Below are 14,807 nucleotides of genomic sequence, written 5' to 3'. Positions count from 1 at the left end.
AACAAAAGTATTTGAATTTTGGCTTTTCTCTCTTAGAAATTTGTCTCCATAGCAATTTACTTTCCTAGTATACATTGTATGTTTCAGGAAATGCAGTCATCAACATCGAGTATTGAATGCTAAGAAGGAACCCTAGAGTTCATCTTATCCAATCTGACATAATTAGCTAAGGTCCAAGACAGTTGACCAAAGGTTAAATGGACATACAAAAGCAGAGTTGGGCTTGGAGCCCAGAAATCCTGATGTCCAGCCAGTTTTTCCTACTGACCCTACATGCCAGCTTGCATTCACCACTGTTTTCCTGAGAACACAAATAATTTAGGAGCCTTGCTCATATTTTTTCTCTGTTTATGTCATTAAAGTTTAATTTTATGAAAGATCTTTTCACAAGTTCAGCAGCAATTTAAGGGATACGAGTGTTTATTAGAAAACTAAGGAGGAGTCTATATTAAGTAGCACTTAAGCTAGGCACTGGTGGCTGAAGCCTGTAATACTAGCTACTCAGCAGGCTGAGATCTGGACATTCAGAAGCCATCCCATGGAGCTAAGACTTATGAATCCAGAAGCCTGGGTTCTAAGCCAGCCAAGGCAAGAAAATTTGGAAGACTGTGATCTCCAGTTATTCACCAGAAAGCCAAAAGTAGTCGGGGCTCAAGTGGTAGAGTATTAGCTTTTGGCAAAAAAAGCTAAGAAAGTATGCAAGGCCTTCAATTCAAGCCCTCCAGTACACACACACACACACACACACACACACACACACACACACACACACACACACACACACACACACACACACACACACACACACACACACACACACACACACACACACACACACACACACACACACACACACACACACACACACACACACACACACACACACACACACACACACACACCTCGAATATAAAAACATTAGTTGTTATGCCTAATGTCTACTCAGTTCTAGAACTTCTAGATTTACTGTTGGGATGTTAATTAGAACTGGTCAAGCTAGACAGATATGTGAAGTTCTTGTGTGGAGAGAGGAGTGGAGGAAAGAAATGATCTGAGACCCACTAGGCTTCTCCAGAATTTGCACTTAAAACCAGATACCTGCCTTTTCATCCGTCAGGTAATCTAAGTCACTAAACTAGGTGTCTTATACCTGTAATCCTAGCTACTCAGGAGGCTGAGATCTAGGATTGAGGTTCGAAGCCAGGGAAAAAATAGTCCGGTGGAATTCTTTATTTCAAATTAACCACTCAACACTCAGAAGTGGCTCTGTGGCTCAAAGTGGTTAGAGTGCTAGCTTTGAGCAAAAGAGCTCAGAGACAGCACCCAGGTCCTGAGTTCAAGTCCCACGGCCAACGAAAAAATAAATAGAAAATAAAAACTAAACTAAGCCCAGTGCTGGAAGCTCACACTTGAACTGTGTTTCAGAGCCAGTCCAGGCAGGAAAGTCCTTGAGGTACTCTTGTGCATGCGTGTGTGCTCTCTCTTTCCCTCTCTCCCTCTCCTCCACCCTCTCCCTCTCCCTCTCTGCCTCTCTCTCCTTCTCCCTCCCCCCCTCTCTCTTTTTCTCCCTCTTTCTCTCTTGGTCATTGTGGAGCTTGGTCTGGACCTGAGTGCTGTCCCTGAGCTCTTTAGCTCAAAGCTAATGCTCTACCTCTTTGAGCCACAAGCACTACTTCTGGTTTTCTTGTGGTTAATTGGAGGTAAAAGTCTCATGGACTAGCCAGGCGCAGGTGGCTCACGCCTATAATCCTAGCTACTCAGGAGGCTGAGATCTGAGGATCACGGTTCAAAGCCAGCCTGGGCAGGAAAGTCCATGAGTCTCTTATCTCCAATAAACCACTAGAAAACTGAAAGTGGTGCTGTGGCTCAAGCGGTAGAGCACTCACCTTGAGCTGAGGAGCTCAAGGACAGTGCCCAACCTCAGAGTTCAAGCCCCATGACTGACCCACCTCCCCAAAAAAGGCTCATGGACTTTCCTGCCTGGGCTGGCTTTGAACTGCAACCCTCAGATCTCAGTCTCCTGAGTAACTAGGATTACAGGCATGAGCCATTGACACCTGGCTTGAGACTTTTATCTTCAGTTAACTATATAAAAACCAAAAAACTGCAAGTGGAGCTGCTTCTTAAGTGGTAGAGAGCCAGCCTTGAGCAAAAAGGCTAAGGGATAGTACTGAGCCCTGAGATCAAGCCCCAATACTGGAGTGCACAAACACACACACGTGTGTGCGCACACACACACGCACACACACATACACACACAAGTACTAAGTAAGCTCCACATGGTTCTGAATGATTTTAAACTTTAAATTAACAGATTTAGGAGAGCACAGCACAACACTTTCTCCAAAGTGCCACACGCTAATCCAGCCTGTCCGTATCTCGCTTATTCCTCTATTTGTTGGTATAAGGTTAAGTAGAACAGAAAATGATACTTATATATTTTTAAATACTCTTAATTTTTAGAAATATATGCAAGAGGCACGAAGCTTAGGAAAAAACCTGAGGCAACCCAAATTGTCAGACCTCTCTCCTGCAGTAATTGCACAGACTAACTGGAAATTTGTGGAAGGCTTATTAAAAGAATGCAGAATGAAGGTATGTATTACTGATGCTGGACAGTGTGAATTTACACTTGTGCTGGGGATGGGAGGTATGGCTAAGAGGAGATGAGTCAATCTCCACTGGGAACATAGCTTCCCTAAAAGGAATCTTGCATGTATTCTTACATGAAATCCCACCATACCAGTAATCTAGGAGCCCCACATAGTTTTTCTCATCTTTGTGTTCTCTGCCATCAAAAGACATTGCCAGGTTCTGGTGGCTCACTACTATAATCCTAGCTACTCAGGAGAATGAGATAAAATGATCTTGGCTCAAAGCCAGCCTTGGAAAAAAGTCAGCAAGACTTTTTATTTTCCAATTAAGCACCAAATAAAGCTGGAAGTAGGGCTGTGACTCACGTGTTAGAGTGCTAAACTTGAGCAAAAAGAGCTCAGAGATAGCACCCAGACCCTGAGCTCAAGCCTTTTGACCCACAAAAAAGAAAATTATTGTATAAAAGCTCTTTTCCTACATGGGTATGTTATGCAAATATCTCAGTCTCTCTTTAGTGTCTCTCCATTTCTCTGACATAATAGTAATACTCAGATGATATTATTGCAGTTAGAAATCAAAACATTTCCCTAGGGTATTAAAATATCTGTAATTAGGCTGGGTGCTAGTGGCTCAAGACTGTAAACCTAGCAACTCAGGAGACTGAAATCTAAGGATCATGGTTCAAAGCCAGTCCATGAAACTCTTAGCTCAAGCAGTAAAGGAGTCGAAAGTGTGAAGCTGTGACTCCCGTGGTAGGGTACTATCCCTGAGCACAAAAGGGACAGTGGCTATGCCCAGAAAATAAGCCCCAGGAACAGCACACACCACACACAAACACACACACACACACATACAATGCAAATCTGTAATTAGACAACGAAGGGACGCCAGGTCTCTTAGGCTGGTAATTGACTCACTTATGGGATGGATTAAAGACTGATCACATGTGATATTTCAGACAAAGCGCATGTTGGTAGAGAAGATGGGACATGAGGCAGTGGAGCTGGGCCATGGGGAAGCAAACATCACTGGTCTGGAGGAGAACACCCTGATCGCCAGCCTCTGTGACTTGCTGGAGAGGATATGGAGTCATGGCTTGCAGGTCAAGCAGGTAACTGCTCAGGTCATAGTCCATTAGGAGATCTGTAAGAAATGTGACATAGAGAAGGAGATGTCATTAAAAGGCCATCTTTAGTTGGGTGCTTATGGCTCACCCCTGTAATCCTAGCTACTCGGGAGGCTGAGATCTGATGATCATGGTTCAAAGCTAGCCCACACAGGCACATCCATAAGACTCTTATCTCCAGTTAACCACCAGGATACCAGAAGTGGTGCTGTGGCTCAATTGGTAGAGTGCCTGCCTTGAGCTGAAGAGCTGAAGGACAGTGCCCAGGCCCAGATTTTAAGCCCCACCACCGACCAAAAAAAAAAGCAGGGAGGGGGGCGTGGCGGGGGCGCTGTCTTCAGACAGGCACTTAGGACTTGCGCCTATAATCCTAAATTTACTTGGAAGTCTGAGATCTGAAGATCAAGATTCAAAGCTAATCCTGGAAGGAAAGTCTGTGAGAAAATCTCCAATTAACCAGAAAAAAGTCAAAAGTGGAGCTGTGACCTTGAGGGGGAAAAAAGCCAATAAGGAAACAAAACAAAAAAAGCCTATGTTGCTTTGTCTTTTGTTACAAATGACTGGCAGTGTATCACCAGTTTTGTTTTGTTTTGTCCATAGTGGGGCTTGAACTCTGGTCCTGGGCACTGCCCTTTAGCTCTTCAGCTCAAGGCTAAGGCTCTACCACTTGACCTACAGCATCACTTCTGGTTTTCTGGTGGTTTATTGGAGATAAGATCTTACAGATGTTCCTGTCTGGGCTGGCTTTGAACTGTGATCCTCAGATCTCAGCTTCCTCAGTAGCTAGGATTACAGATGTGAGCCACCAGCGCCCAGCTTGTGTCACCAGTTTTTTAATGCCAGAAAAGGGAAATATAATCAACAATCAGGCAATGATTTGGGAACAAATGATAAAATGATAGCAAAAGAAAATCCCACACTCACTGCATGCTCATTGCTCTGTGGGACCCACACAATGTGTGATACAGTGTTTAAGGGTGGAAAAGTTTAGATAGTTTCTTTGCTCTGGTCCTCAGTCTCCTTTTCTGATGGGACTCCCCTTTCTCTTTATCTGGTTATGCCAGTTTTCTTCCTTCTTTCCACCCAAATATTCTACATATAAATATGTATTTTGTGCTACTAGAGCCCCTTAATTCCATGGATACTAATGTAACCTAATTATATCCAACAAAGTGACAGTCAAGCTGACCTCAATCATCTCCATGCCAGTCCTTCTGGCCTTCTGCTGAGCTAAGTCTCTTGCCAAGCTCCTCAACAAGGTGAAGGAGTTAGATGCTCAAAATGTCACTAGGCCTCTGTGTGTTGCTTAGTAGTTGTGTGCCTACAATGTACAGGGCCCCGCTTCAATCCTTAGCTCCACCAAAAATAACTGTAAAAATGATGCTAGGCTGGCTGGGAAGGTGGCTCAGTGGTAGAGCGCTTGCCTTGCATGCATGAGGCCCTGGGTTTGATTCCTCAGCAACACATAAGCAAAAAGAAAAAAGCCAGAAGTGGTGCTGTGGCTCAAGTGGCAGAGTGCTAGCCTTGAGGGACAGTGCCCAGGCCCAGAGTTCAGGCCCCACGACCAGACCCCAAAAAAAAAAAATTAAGTCATGCTGGGTACCAGGGATAATACCTATAGCCTCACTACACAGGAAGGTGAGAGCTAGAGGATCACAGTTCAAATCCAGGGAGAAAAAAGCCACAAGATGGGGTGGGGGAATGTAGTCATAGAGATGGGAGGACAGGGATGGTAGGGAAAAAACAAAGGAGGAGGCAACAATGCTTGATAATTACCTTGCTCATGTAATTGGGCCCCTCTGTACAGTCTTTTTACAATAAAAACCTTATTTTAAAAAAAGCCACAAGACGACATCTCCACAGGAGCTCTTCAGCTCAAGACTAGCGCTCTACCACTTGAGCCACAGCACCACTTCCGTCTTTTTTCTTTTTGCTTATGTGGTGCCGAGGAATCAAACCCAGGGCCTCATGCATGCAAGGCAAGCGCTCTACCACTGAGCCACCCTCCCAGCCCTTCTTGATTCTTTTTTTTTTTAAGTAAAACTTTATGAACCTTTTATTTTCAGGGGAAGTCAGCCTTGTGGTCACATTTAATTCAGTTTCAGGACAGAGAAGAGAAGCAAGAGCACCTTGCAGAATCACCAGGTGAGTGGGCACTGGTTTGGGATAGATTGTTTCCACAGAGCAAGCAGCACCAGACCATAGGGAGCGTCAGTTCTGGGAAGCTGTGTTTGTCTCTTCTCTGTCTCAAGTGAAACTTACCCATCTTGCCAGAAGTAGAGTAAAGCAGAGGTGATCAATGGGATTTATTAAATGGAAGGCTGTAGAAAGCCACTTAACCTCTCTGATCTTCTGCCTCCTTACTCATAAGACAGGGAAGGTAATGTTGGCTATACCAAGTTAGTCGTGTCCATCAAAAAATGTAACACATATGAAAAACTCATAAAGTGTGAAGGACAATGCCAGGGTACATTTTTGTCTTACATAAAAGATGGGTGGGCTGGGCACCAGTGCTCACGCCTATAATCCTAACTACTCATGAGGTTGAGATCTAAGGATCACAGTTCAAAGCCAGCCCAGGCAGGAAAGGAATGAGACTTTTATCTCCAATTAACCACCAGAAAACTAGAAGTGGCGCTGTGGCTCAAAGTGTTAGAGCACTAGCCTTGAGCACAAAAACCAAGCAATAGTACAAGGCCCTGAGTTTAAGCTCAAAAACAAAAATCCTCTCCTAGAGTCATAATCTTTTTCCATCATTACTTAATTGCTTATGTATGTATGTATGTTATTTATCTATTTGTGAATGATGGCGTCTCACTGTAATACCTAGCTAGTTTCAAACTCCTAGGGTCAAGAGATCCTCTCACTTTAGCCTCTCAAGTACCTGGGGTGTATAGCTTATACACACCTGTATACAGGTATGTACCACCACACTCAGATTAGAAGTCAAATTCTCTTACAATTTATAGAAGATATCTCATGTTAGAAGTATCATAATTCTGCTAATTAAAAGTACATGTGGCTCACACCCATAATCCAGAGATCCGAGGAATGGGGTTTGAAGCTAGCCTGGGCTGGAATGTCCATGAAATTCTTATTTCCAATTACCCACCAAAAAATCTGGAAGTGGAGCTGTGGCTCAAGTGATAGAGAGCTAGTCTTGAACAAAAAATCTCAGAGATAATGCCCAGGTCCTAAGTTTAAGCTTCAGGACACCCTCCTTCCCCCTCCCCCCCCCAAAAAAAGGATGTTTATGTGGTTCTGTGTGTATTTATAGCAGGGAGCTTGCTTGCTTTTTGTTTGTTTTGTTTTTGGGTTTTTTTGGCGGGGGGAGCAGTCCTGGGGCTCAAACTCAAGGCCTGGGCACTGTCCCTGAGATTATTTTTGCTCAAGGCTAGCACTGTACCACTTGAGCCACAGCATCACTTCCAGGGCTTTGTGCATGCTAGACAAGCACTCTACCACTAAGCCACATTCCCAGCCTTGTTTGTCTTTTCTTTTCTTTTTTTTGCCAGTCGTGGGGCCTGAACTCTGGGCCTGGGCGCTGTCCCTCAGCTCTTCAGCTCAAGGCTAGCGCTCTACCACTTGAGCCACAGTGCCACTTCTGGCTTTTTCTGCTTATGTGGTGCTGAGGAATCAAACCCAGGGCCTCATGCATACAAGGCAAGCACTCTACCACTGAGCCACCTTCCCAGCCCTGTCCCAGAACTTTTTAAGCTCAAAGCTAATGCTCTACCACTTTGAACCACAACTTCAATTCTGGTTTTCTAGTGATTAAATGGAGATAGAATCTCATAGACTTTCCTGCCCAAGCTGGCTTTGAACTGGGATCCTCAGGTCTCACCCTCATGAGTAACTAAGATTACAAGCATAAGCCCAGCCTGTTTGTTTTTTGTTGTTTTTATGAGTTGTGGGGCTTGAATTCAGGGCCTGGGCACTGTCCCTGAACTGCTTTTTTTGCTCAAGGCTAGTGCTATTCCCCTTGAGCCACAGCAGTTTCCGGTTTTTGAGTGGTTAGTTGGAGTTAAGAGTCTCCTGGGGACTTTTCTGCTCAGTCTGGCTTAGAACCTCGAGCCTCAGATCTCATCTTTCTGAGTAGCTAAGATTACAGACATGAGCCACCGACACCTAGCTTGCCTTTTTTGTTGTTGTTGTTTTTTGTTTTTAATCAAACCAGTGACCAAAAAGATGCTCTACCACTGAATCACACCAGTTGTTCAGAGCTTTCTTTTCTTTTTCTTTGTATTTGTGTATGTATGTATGTATGTGTACATGCATGTGAGCTACTAGAGCTTGAACCCAAGCTCTGAGAGCTATCCCTTTATTCATTCAAGACTGGCACTTAACAACTTGAGCCACAGCTTCACTTCCATGTTTTTGGTGATCAGTTGGAGATAGAGTCTCACAGACTTTCCTGCTGGGTGGCTTCAAACCATGATCCTCAGGTCTTACCCTCCTAAATAGCTAGGATTACAGGTGTGAGTCACCAGTGCCCAATCTAACATGTTATTTTATTTTTAGCACTTTTTCCAGATTTTAATCTATATATTTCTACTTCATGAGTCCAGAGATAAAGATTGACATACCTAGTACCTTAATTTAGAGATTGTTTTCTGTAATTATGCTATTAGAATGAGTAGCTGTAGAAAATGAGTAGTCATTAGGGCCAGAATTTGCACACTTTGCCTTATTTGCTAGGTGAACTTCTATAAAAATTATTGTAACTGTCTAAATATAGCCACAGATTAAAGTTCTTTCTGTTATTTTTTTCTAATTAATATTTTGCTGATGCTTTTCCATAGTTGTCCTTGGACCAGAAAGAAGAAAGTCTGACTCAGGAGTTATGTTACCTACACTCAGGGTCTCTCTCATCCAAGACATGAGGTATTTTTTGCATATGTTAAAATGATGATAACTTGAAAGTATTTTATAGTTTATCACCTAACTAGCTCAAATATATATGGCTACATGTATTTTTCCTTACATATTCAGAAGAAAGCATTTTTTAATCATTGATTTATCTTTTATTTTTAATTGGTCATGGGGCTTGAAGAGCTGTCCCTCAGCTTTTCAGCTCAAGGCAAGCATTCTACCACTTGAGCCACAGCGCCACTTCCAGTTTTCTTGTGGTTTATGGGCGATAAGAGTCTCTTATACTTTACTGCCCTGGCTGGCTTTAAACTGGGACCTTCAGATCTTAGCCTCCTGAGTAGCTAGGATTACAGGCATGCGCCACCAAAGCCTGGCTTGATTTATCATTTCTATCACTGATTGATCACTGATGTCTATGCTATTATATTTTTTCTGACATTAAATCCAACTGAGTTTTCTAAACTATTTCTTATCTATTATATAATTTTTGTTTGTTTTTTTTTAACTCCCTTAAATATCAACTATCTACAGATACAGGCAAAAAAAAAAAAGGTGGTCAAATAATAACAGGTTACTTGACTCTAAACTTACTGTCAGCAGATTTTGTTTGAAACAAATACAAATTTGAACTTTTTTTTTTTTTTTTTGGTCCGGTCGTGGGGCTGAACTCTGGGCCTGGGTGCTGTCCCTCAGCTCTTCAGCTCAAGGCTAGCGCTCTACCACTTGAGCCACAGCGCCACTGCCGGCTTTTTTCTTTTTGCTTATGTGGTGCTGAGGAATCGAACCCAGGGCCTCAGGCATGCAAGGCAAGCGCTCTACCACTGAGCCGTCTTCCCAGCCCTAAATCTGAACATTTTTATTTCTCACTAACTGGCCTTAGAAATCTTCAGAGGTGCCGGGCACCAGTGACCCACGCCTGTAATCCTAGCTACTCAAGAGGCTGAGATCTGAGGATCACGGTTCAAAGCCAACCTGGGCAGGAAAGTCCGTGAGACTCTATCTCCAATAAAGTGGAAACTAGAAAACTGGAAGTGGCGCTGTGGCTCAAGTGGTAGAGTACTCACCTTGAGCTGAAGAACGCAGGGACAGTGGCCAACCCCAGAGTTCAAGCCCCACGACCGACAAAAAGAAGAAAAAAAAAAGAAATCTTCAGAGGCATTAAGATATCCAAAACAGCCAGGCACCTGTAATCCTAACTACTCAAGAGACCAAGATCTGAGGATTACAGTTTCAAGTCAGCCAGGAAGGAAAAGTCTGTGAGACTCTTAACCATCAAAAATCCAGAAGTGGAGCTGTAGAAGGCTAACCTTGAGTAATAAATAGATAATAAAAATTAAAAAGCAGGCTGGGAATGTGGCTTAGTGGTAGAGTGCTTGCCTCACATGCATGAAGCCCTGGATTCAATTCCTCAGTACCACATAAACAGAAAAAGCCAGAAGTGGCACTGTAGAGTGCTAGCCTTGAGCAAAAAGAAGTTCAGGGACAGTGCCCAGGCCCTGAGTTCAAACCCCAGGACTAGCAAAAAATACATAAAATAAAATTAAAAAGCTCAGGAAGAGTACCCAGGTCCTGAGTTCAAGTCCCAGAACTGGCACAAAAAATAAATCCCAAATAGATTTTTTTCAGATGAAGAAGGCTTTTTTTTAAAAAAAAAAAAAAACATTTTAGGCACAGTACTCAGCTCTTAAGATGTATAAGTCTAAAATGAGTGTCATACCATTTGTAACAACAGTAACATTTATGGTTTGCCTTATAAATATTGTTGATACTTATTTGCTTTGTTAAATATTTGCAGCTCTTAACAACTAGTACTCAAACATAGTGGTGACACATCTTGTCTTTACCTCTGGCTACCTGTGTGACCATCCCTGTGCCTCAGTTTCCCCAGGTCTCAAGTAGACACAGGAACAGCACCCATTTCATACCATTTTTTTTTTTTTATCTTAGCCACAGTGAAAGTTCCGTGAAGCCAGGCAACAGTGGCTCACGCTTGTAATCCTAGCTACTCAGGAAGTTGAGATACAAGAATTGTGGTTCAGAGCCAGCCCAGGTAGAAAGAACTGTGAGACTGTTATCTCCAATTAACCATCAGAAAACCAGAAGTAGCACTATGGCTCAAAGTAGTAGAGTACTAGCCTTGAGCAAAAGAGCTCAGGGACCGGGCTGGGAAGGTGGCTCAGTGGTAGAGTGCTTGCCTTGCATGCATGAGGCCCTGGGTTCGATTCCTCAGTACCACATAAGCAAAAAGAAAAAAGCCAGAAGTGGCACTGTGGCTCAAGTGGTAGAGTGCTAGCCTTGAGCTGAAGAGCTGAGGGACAGCGCCCAGGCCCAGAGTTCAGGCCCCACGACCGTACCCAAAAAAAAAAAAAAAGAGCTCAGGGATAGAGCACAGGCCCTGAGTTCAAGTCCCATGACTAACAAAAATAAGCGGGGGAGGGAGGAAGGAAAGAGGAAGAAAGGAAGGAAAGAGAGAGAGAGAGATCTTGGCTCCTGTAACTAGCTTTGCAGGATTAACATTTTCAGCTGTGCTGTTAGCTAGCTCTACAGCCAGGAGCCTATAAAATATGGTGATGAGACATCTTCAAATGTTGGAGTAAATATTCAGTAACTTAATAAATGCAGATTACCCAAAGTAAGCATGAAAAATGCATATTTAGATACTAGTGCTTACCAGCTACATTATACATGCATCTTTACATTTGTTTCCATCTTTACCTGTGTATGTATTTTGTCATAATTGTACACAGGAATTTTCAAACTGTGAGTTAATGATGTCTCTCATTTCATATTAGTACCAGGGGTCCTTCTTTCCTTATTAGTAATTTTTTTGTCCAACAACCAGAGATCTGATTCTTGTTATGGACAGCATATTTGCTTATTGTGCAAGCCTCGTAAGTCATGGCTCAATGACCAGCCCATAACACTCTGGACACTAGTTCATAACTGTTTTCATCTACTTCTACTTTTGTTTTTCAAGTTTCAGGTCCAGTCAAAATACTAGTTTCCAAAGCTTAGGTTTTAAAAGTGTTTTTTCTTCATTCTCTTCAGTGTATTGCATTATTTATTTGTAAAACTGTTCTGTTAGGCCAGTTGCTGGTGGCCCATACCTGTAATCTTAGCTAATCAGGAGGCTGAGATCTGAGGATTACAGTTCAGTCAGCCAGGGCAGAAAAGTGTATGAGACTCTTACCTCTAATTAACTACTAAAAAGCCAGAAGGAGGGGCTGGGAAGGTGGCTCAGTGGTAAGCGCTCACTGTGCATGCTTAAGGCCCTGGGTTCAATTCCTCAGCACCACATAAGCAGAAAAAAAAGCCGGAAGTGGCGCTGTGGCTCAAGTAGTAGAGTGCTAGCCTTGAGCTGAAGAGCTGAGGGACAGTACCCAGGCCAAGAGTTCAGGCCCTACTACCGGACTCCCACCCCCAAAAATAAAAATAAAAAGCCAGAAGTGGATGTATGGCTCAAGTAATAGAACACCAACCTTGAGCCAAAAAAAAAAAAAAGACTAGAAAAAAAAGGTCAAGGATGGTACTGGCTCAAGCCCTGAGTTCAAGTCCCAGGACCGGCATACAAAAAAATAATTCTGATGGGGTTGGAAGGTATGGCTCATTTGGTAGAACACCAGCCAGTGAGCAAAAGTGCCAGGTACTAAGTTCAAATCCCAGTCTTGGACAGAAAAAAAAAAAAGCAGTTCTGTTCTTATTTTGTATTCTATTTAGAGTTCCCTTCTTATCCTGGTTGACCATTTGTTTTGCTTTGTTTCCCTGAAATTTATGTATGATCAAATTCATTGTTTGTTAGTGTTCAGTGCTGTGGACCTTACAAATAACACAACCATGGTACAAAACAGTTTCATTATCCCAACCCCCAGGCTCCTCCTTGTTAGTCAGCCCCTCTCCTATTGCCTGGTTCTGACAGTAACTGGCATATTCTAAGCTTTCTCCCTTGACAGGAGCTAGAGGAAGCATTCCCTCAGCCATAGTGAGCATACCTACCACCCATTTACTGGTTTTCAAATATTCTCTAATGAGAAGTACCAGGCAGGGGACAGGAGGGGATGACACCAGGGCTACAGATGGAAAAATATAGGAAGAGTCCCAGGCATCTTGTAATGCCAGAACATAAAGACACGATCAGAAAATAATAGTGGCTTTAGCTAAGAGGTATTTCAGTTACTAAACATCAAGGAATGTAGTAGAACATGTAGTTGTTGAAAGCTGAAGTCCTGTGTCCTGATTGGATGAAGTCTGCAGGGCTGAGAGAGAGCCTCCATTGTTTTAGAGGCTCACCTTGAAGGGAAGGTGTCTGGATCCCCAGGGACCCAGGCTGCTGCTACCACCAGTGTAAGGCAAAGCCCACAGAGGTCGTGCTTAACACAGATTCTCATGGCTATGTAATGATCCCTTTAGAATAAGTTTGTTATAAATTCTGAAAAATTATTAGAGGTGAGGTGGATTGTGGCCAAGCTCCACAAAAATGGTAAGGGTCAGGTGCTGTTGGCTCACACCTGTAATTCTAGCTTCTCAGTAGGATGAGATATGAGGATCATGGTTAGAAGCCAGCCCAGGCAGGAAAGTCGGTGAGACTCTTTGGGTCCGGTCGTGGGGCCTGAACTCTGGGCCTGGGCTCTGTCCCTCAGCTCTTCAGCTCAAGGCTAGCACTCTACCACTTGAGCCACAGCGCCACTTCCAGCTTTTTTCTTTTTTGCTTATGTGGTGCTGAGGAATGGAACCCAGGGCCTCATGCATGCAAGGCAAGCGCTCTACCACTGAGCCACCTTCCCAGCCCCTCCGTGAGACTCTTACCTCTAGTAAACTACCAAAAAGCTGGAAGTGGCTGTGGCTCAAGTCATAGATTGCTAGTCTAAGGTAGAAGAAGCTCAAGGACAGTGCAAGGCCTAGAGTTCAAGCTTCAGGACTGGCACACAAAAAAAAGACAAAAAGCAGATTGTATTTGATGCTAATTCTTTTTTTTTTTAATCTTTTTTTTTTGGTCAGTTGTGGGACTTGAACTCTGGACTCACTCTTCAGCTCAAGGCTAGCTAGCACTTTACCACTTGAGCTACAGCACCACTGAGCCACCTTTCCAGCCCAGTATTCATATATTTTTGCTTTCATGCAATTGTTTCTAACATATTTATAAGGTGATTTCTTTGTTGTATGTCCCTCCCCCATGGTATAACCCCTGCTTTTACTGTATTTAATGTTGGTATAATTTGTGGAGGGGAAGGGAAAAATCAAATCGTTTAAATAGGGATACAGGTGGACCCATTGCAACAATGAGATGTACAAATTGTTATGTCAAAAAACGAACTTTACAACTTTGGCTGGGGGGGTGGTAGGAAGGGATGGGAAGGGATGGGAAGGGGAAACAAAGGAGAAGGCAACAATGCTTGATAAGAAATGTACTCATTATCTTGCCCATGTAATTGTAACCCCTCTGTATGGTATTTTCACAATTAAAAAAAAAAACAAAAAGAGTCTCACGGACTTTCCTGCCCGGGCTGGCCTTGAACCGAGATCCTCAGATCTCAGCCTCCTGTGCAGCTAGGATTACAGCGCCCGGCTCCTGCTAATTCTTATTAGTCCACAAGTGTTGGAAGAGATTTTTGTAACTATAAGGGAAGGAAAAAAAGGTAGACCTGGGGATGACAGAAACAGCCTCCATGATGCTACTCTGCCGTGCTTCACAGCCTATCCTGTCCCTACGCCTGCCTTGCTCTTGCTCTTGCTCTTCTTCCTTTCCTTCCTTCCTTAGGAGGAAAATCATTTAGGAAGATAGATTCAGACTCACTGGAATAGTATTTATGTACATATGCAATAGTTCATTGATGTCAGGTACATCATTTTTGTAATGTATAATTACCATGCAATTTTCCAAGCCTCTTCCAATTTTTTTTTGTGTGTGTGGGGGTGGTTGGGCTTGAACTCTAGGCCTGGGCACTATCCCTTGGCTCTTCGGCTCAAGGCTAGCGCTCTACCACTTGAGCTACAGTGCCACTTCTGGTTTTCTGGTAGTTTATTGGCGATAAGAGTCTCACAGACGTTCTTGCCAAGGCTGGCTTTGAACCACAATCCTCAGATCTCAGCCTCCTGAGTAGCTAGGATTACAGGCATGAGCCACCAGTGCCTGGCCCAGTTTTTAAGATCATCAACACAGTATAGCTGGACTTACCTAATATCCTAAACAGTAAGATTTTGTATTTTCTACGTAATA

The 14,807-nt window shown here is 43.3% G+C and overlaps 1 protein-coding gene across 2 annotated transcripts in view; it reads left to right on the top strand.

The window, feature by feature from the left end:
- Positions 1-14,807, top strand: part of Dennd5b (DENN domain containing 5B) — a 176,455-nt gene that overhangs the window by 132,552 nt on the left and 29,096 nt on the right. For both annotated transcript variants that reach the window (XM_070038400.1, XM_070038392.1), the window contains 4 exons: positions 2,464-2,595; positions 3,554-3,706; positions 5,788-5,866; positions 8,524-8,605. In XM_070038400.1, coding sequence (XP_069894501.1) covers positions 2,464-2,595; positions 3,554-3,706; positions 5,788-5,866; positions 8,524-8,605 — 446 coding nt within the window. The remainder of the gene's footprint in view (positions 1-2,463; positions 2,596-3,553; positions 3,707-5,787; positions 5,867-8,523; positions 8,606-14,807) is intronic.

The sequence above is a fragment of the Dipodomys merriami genome, unplaced genomic scaffold, assembly GCF_024711535.1.
Source record: "Dipodomys merriami isolate MVZ:Mamm:240054 unplaced genomic scaffold, mDipMer1.0.p SCAF_10, whole genome shotgun sequence".
In the NCBI taxonomy this organism is placed as follows: domain Eukaryota; kingdom Metazoa; phylum Chordata; class Mammalia; order Rodentia; family Heteromyidae; genus Dipodomys; species Dipodomys merriami.
The sequence above is the reverse complement of the archived record's forward strand: the minus strand, read 5'-3'. Positions and strand labels throughout refer to the sequence as shown.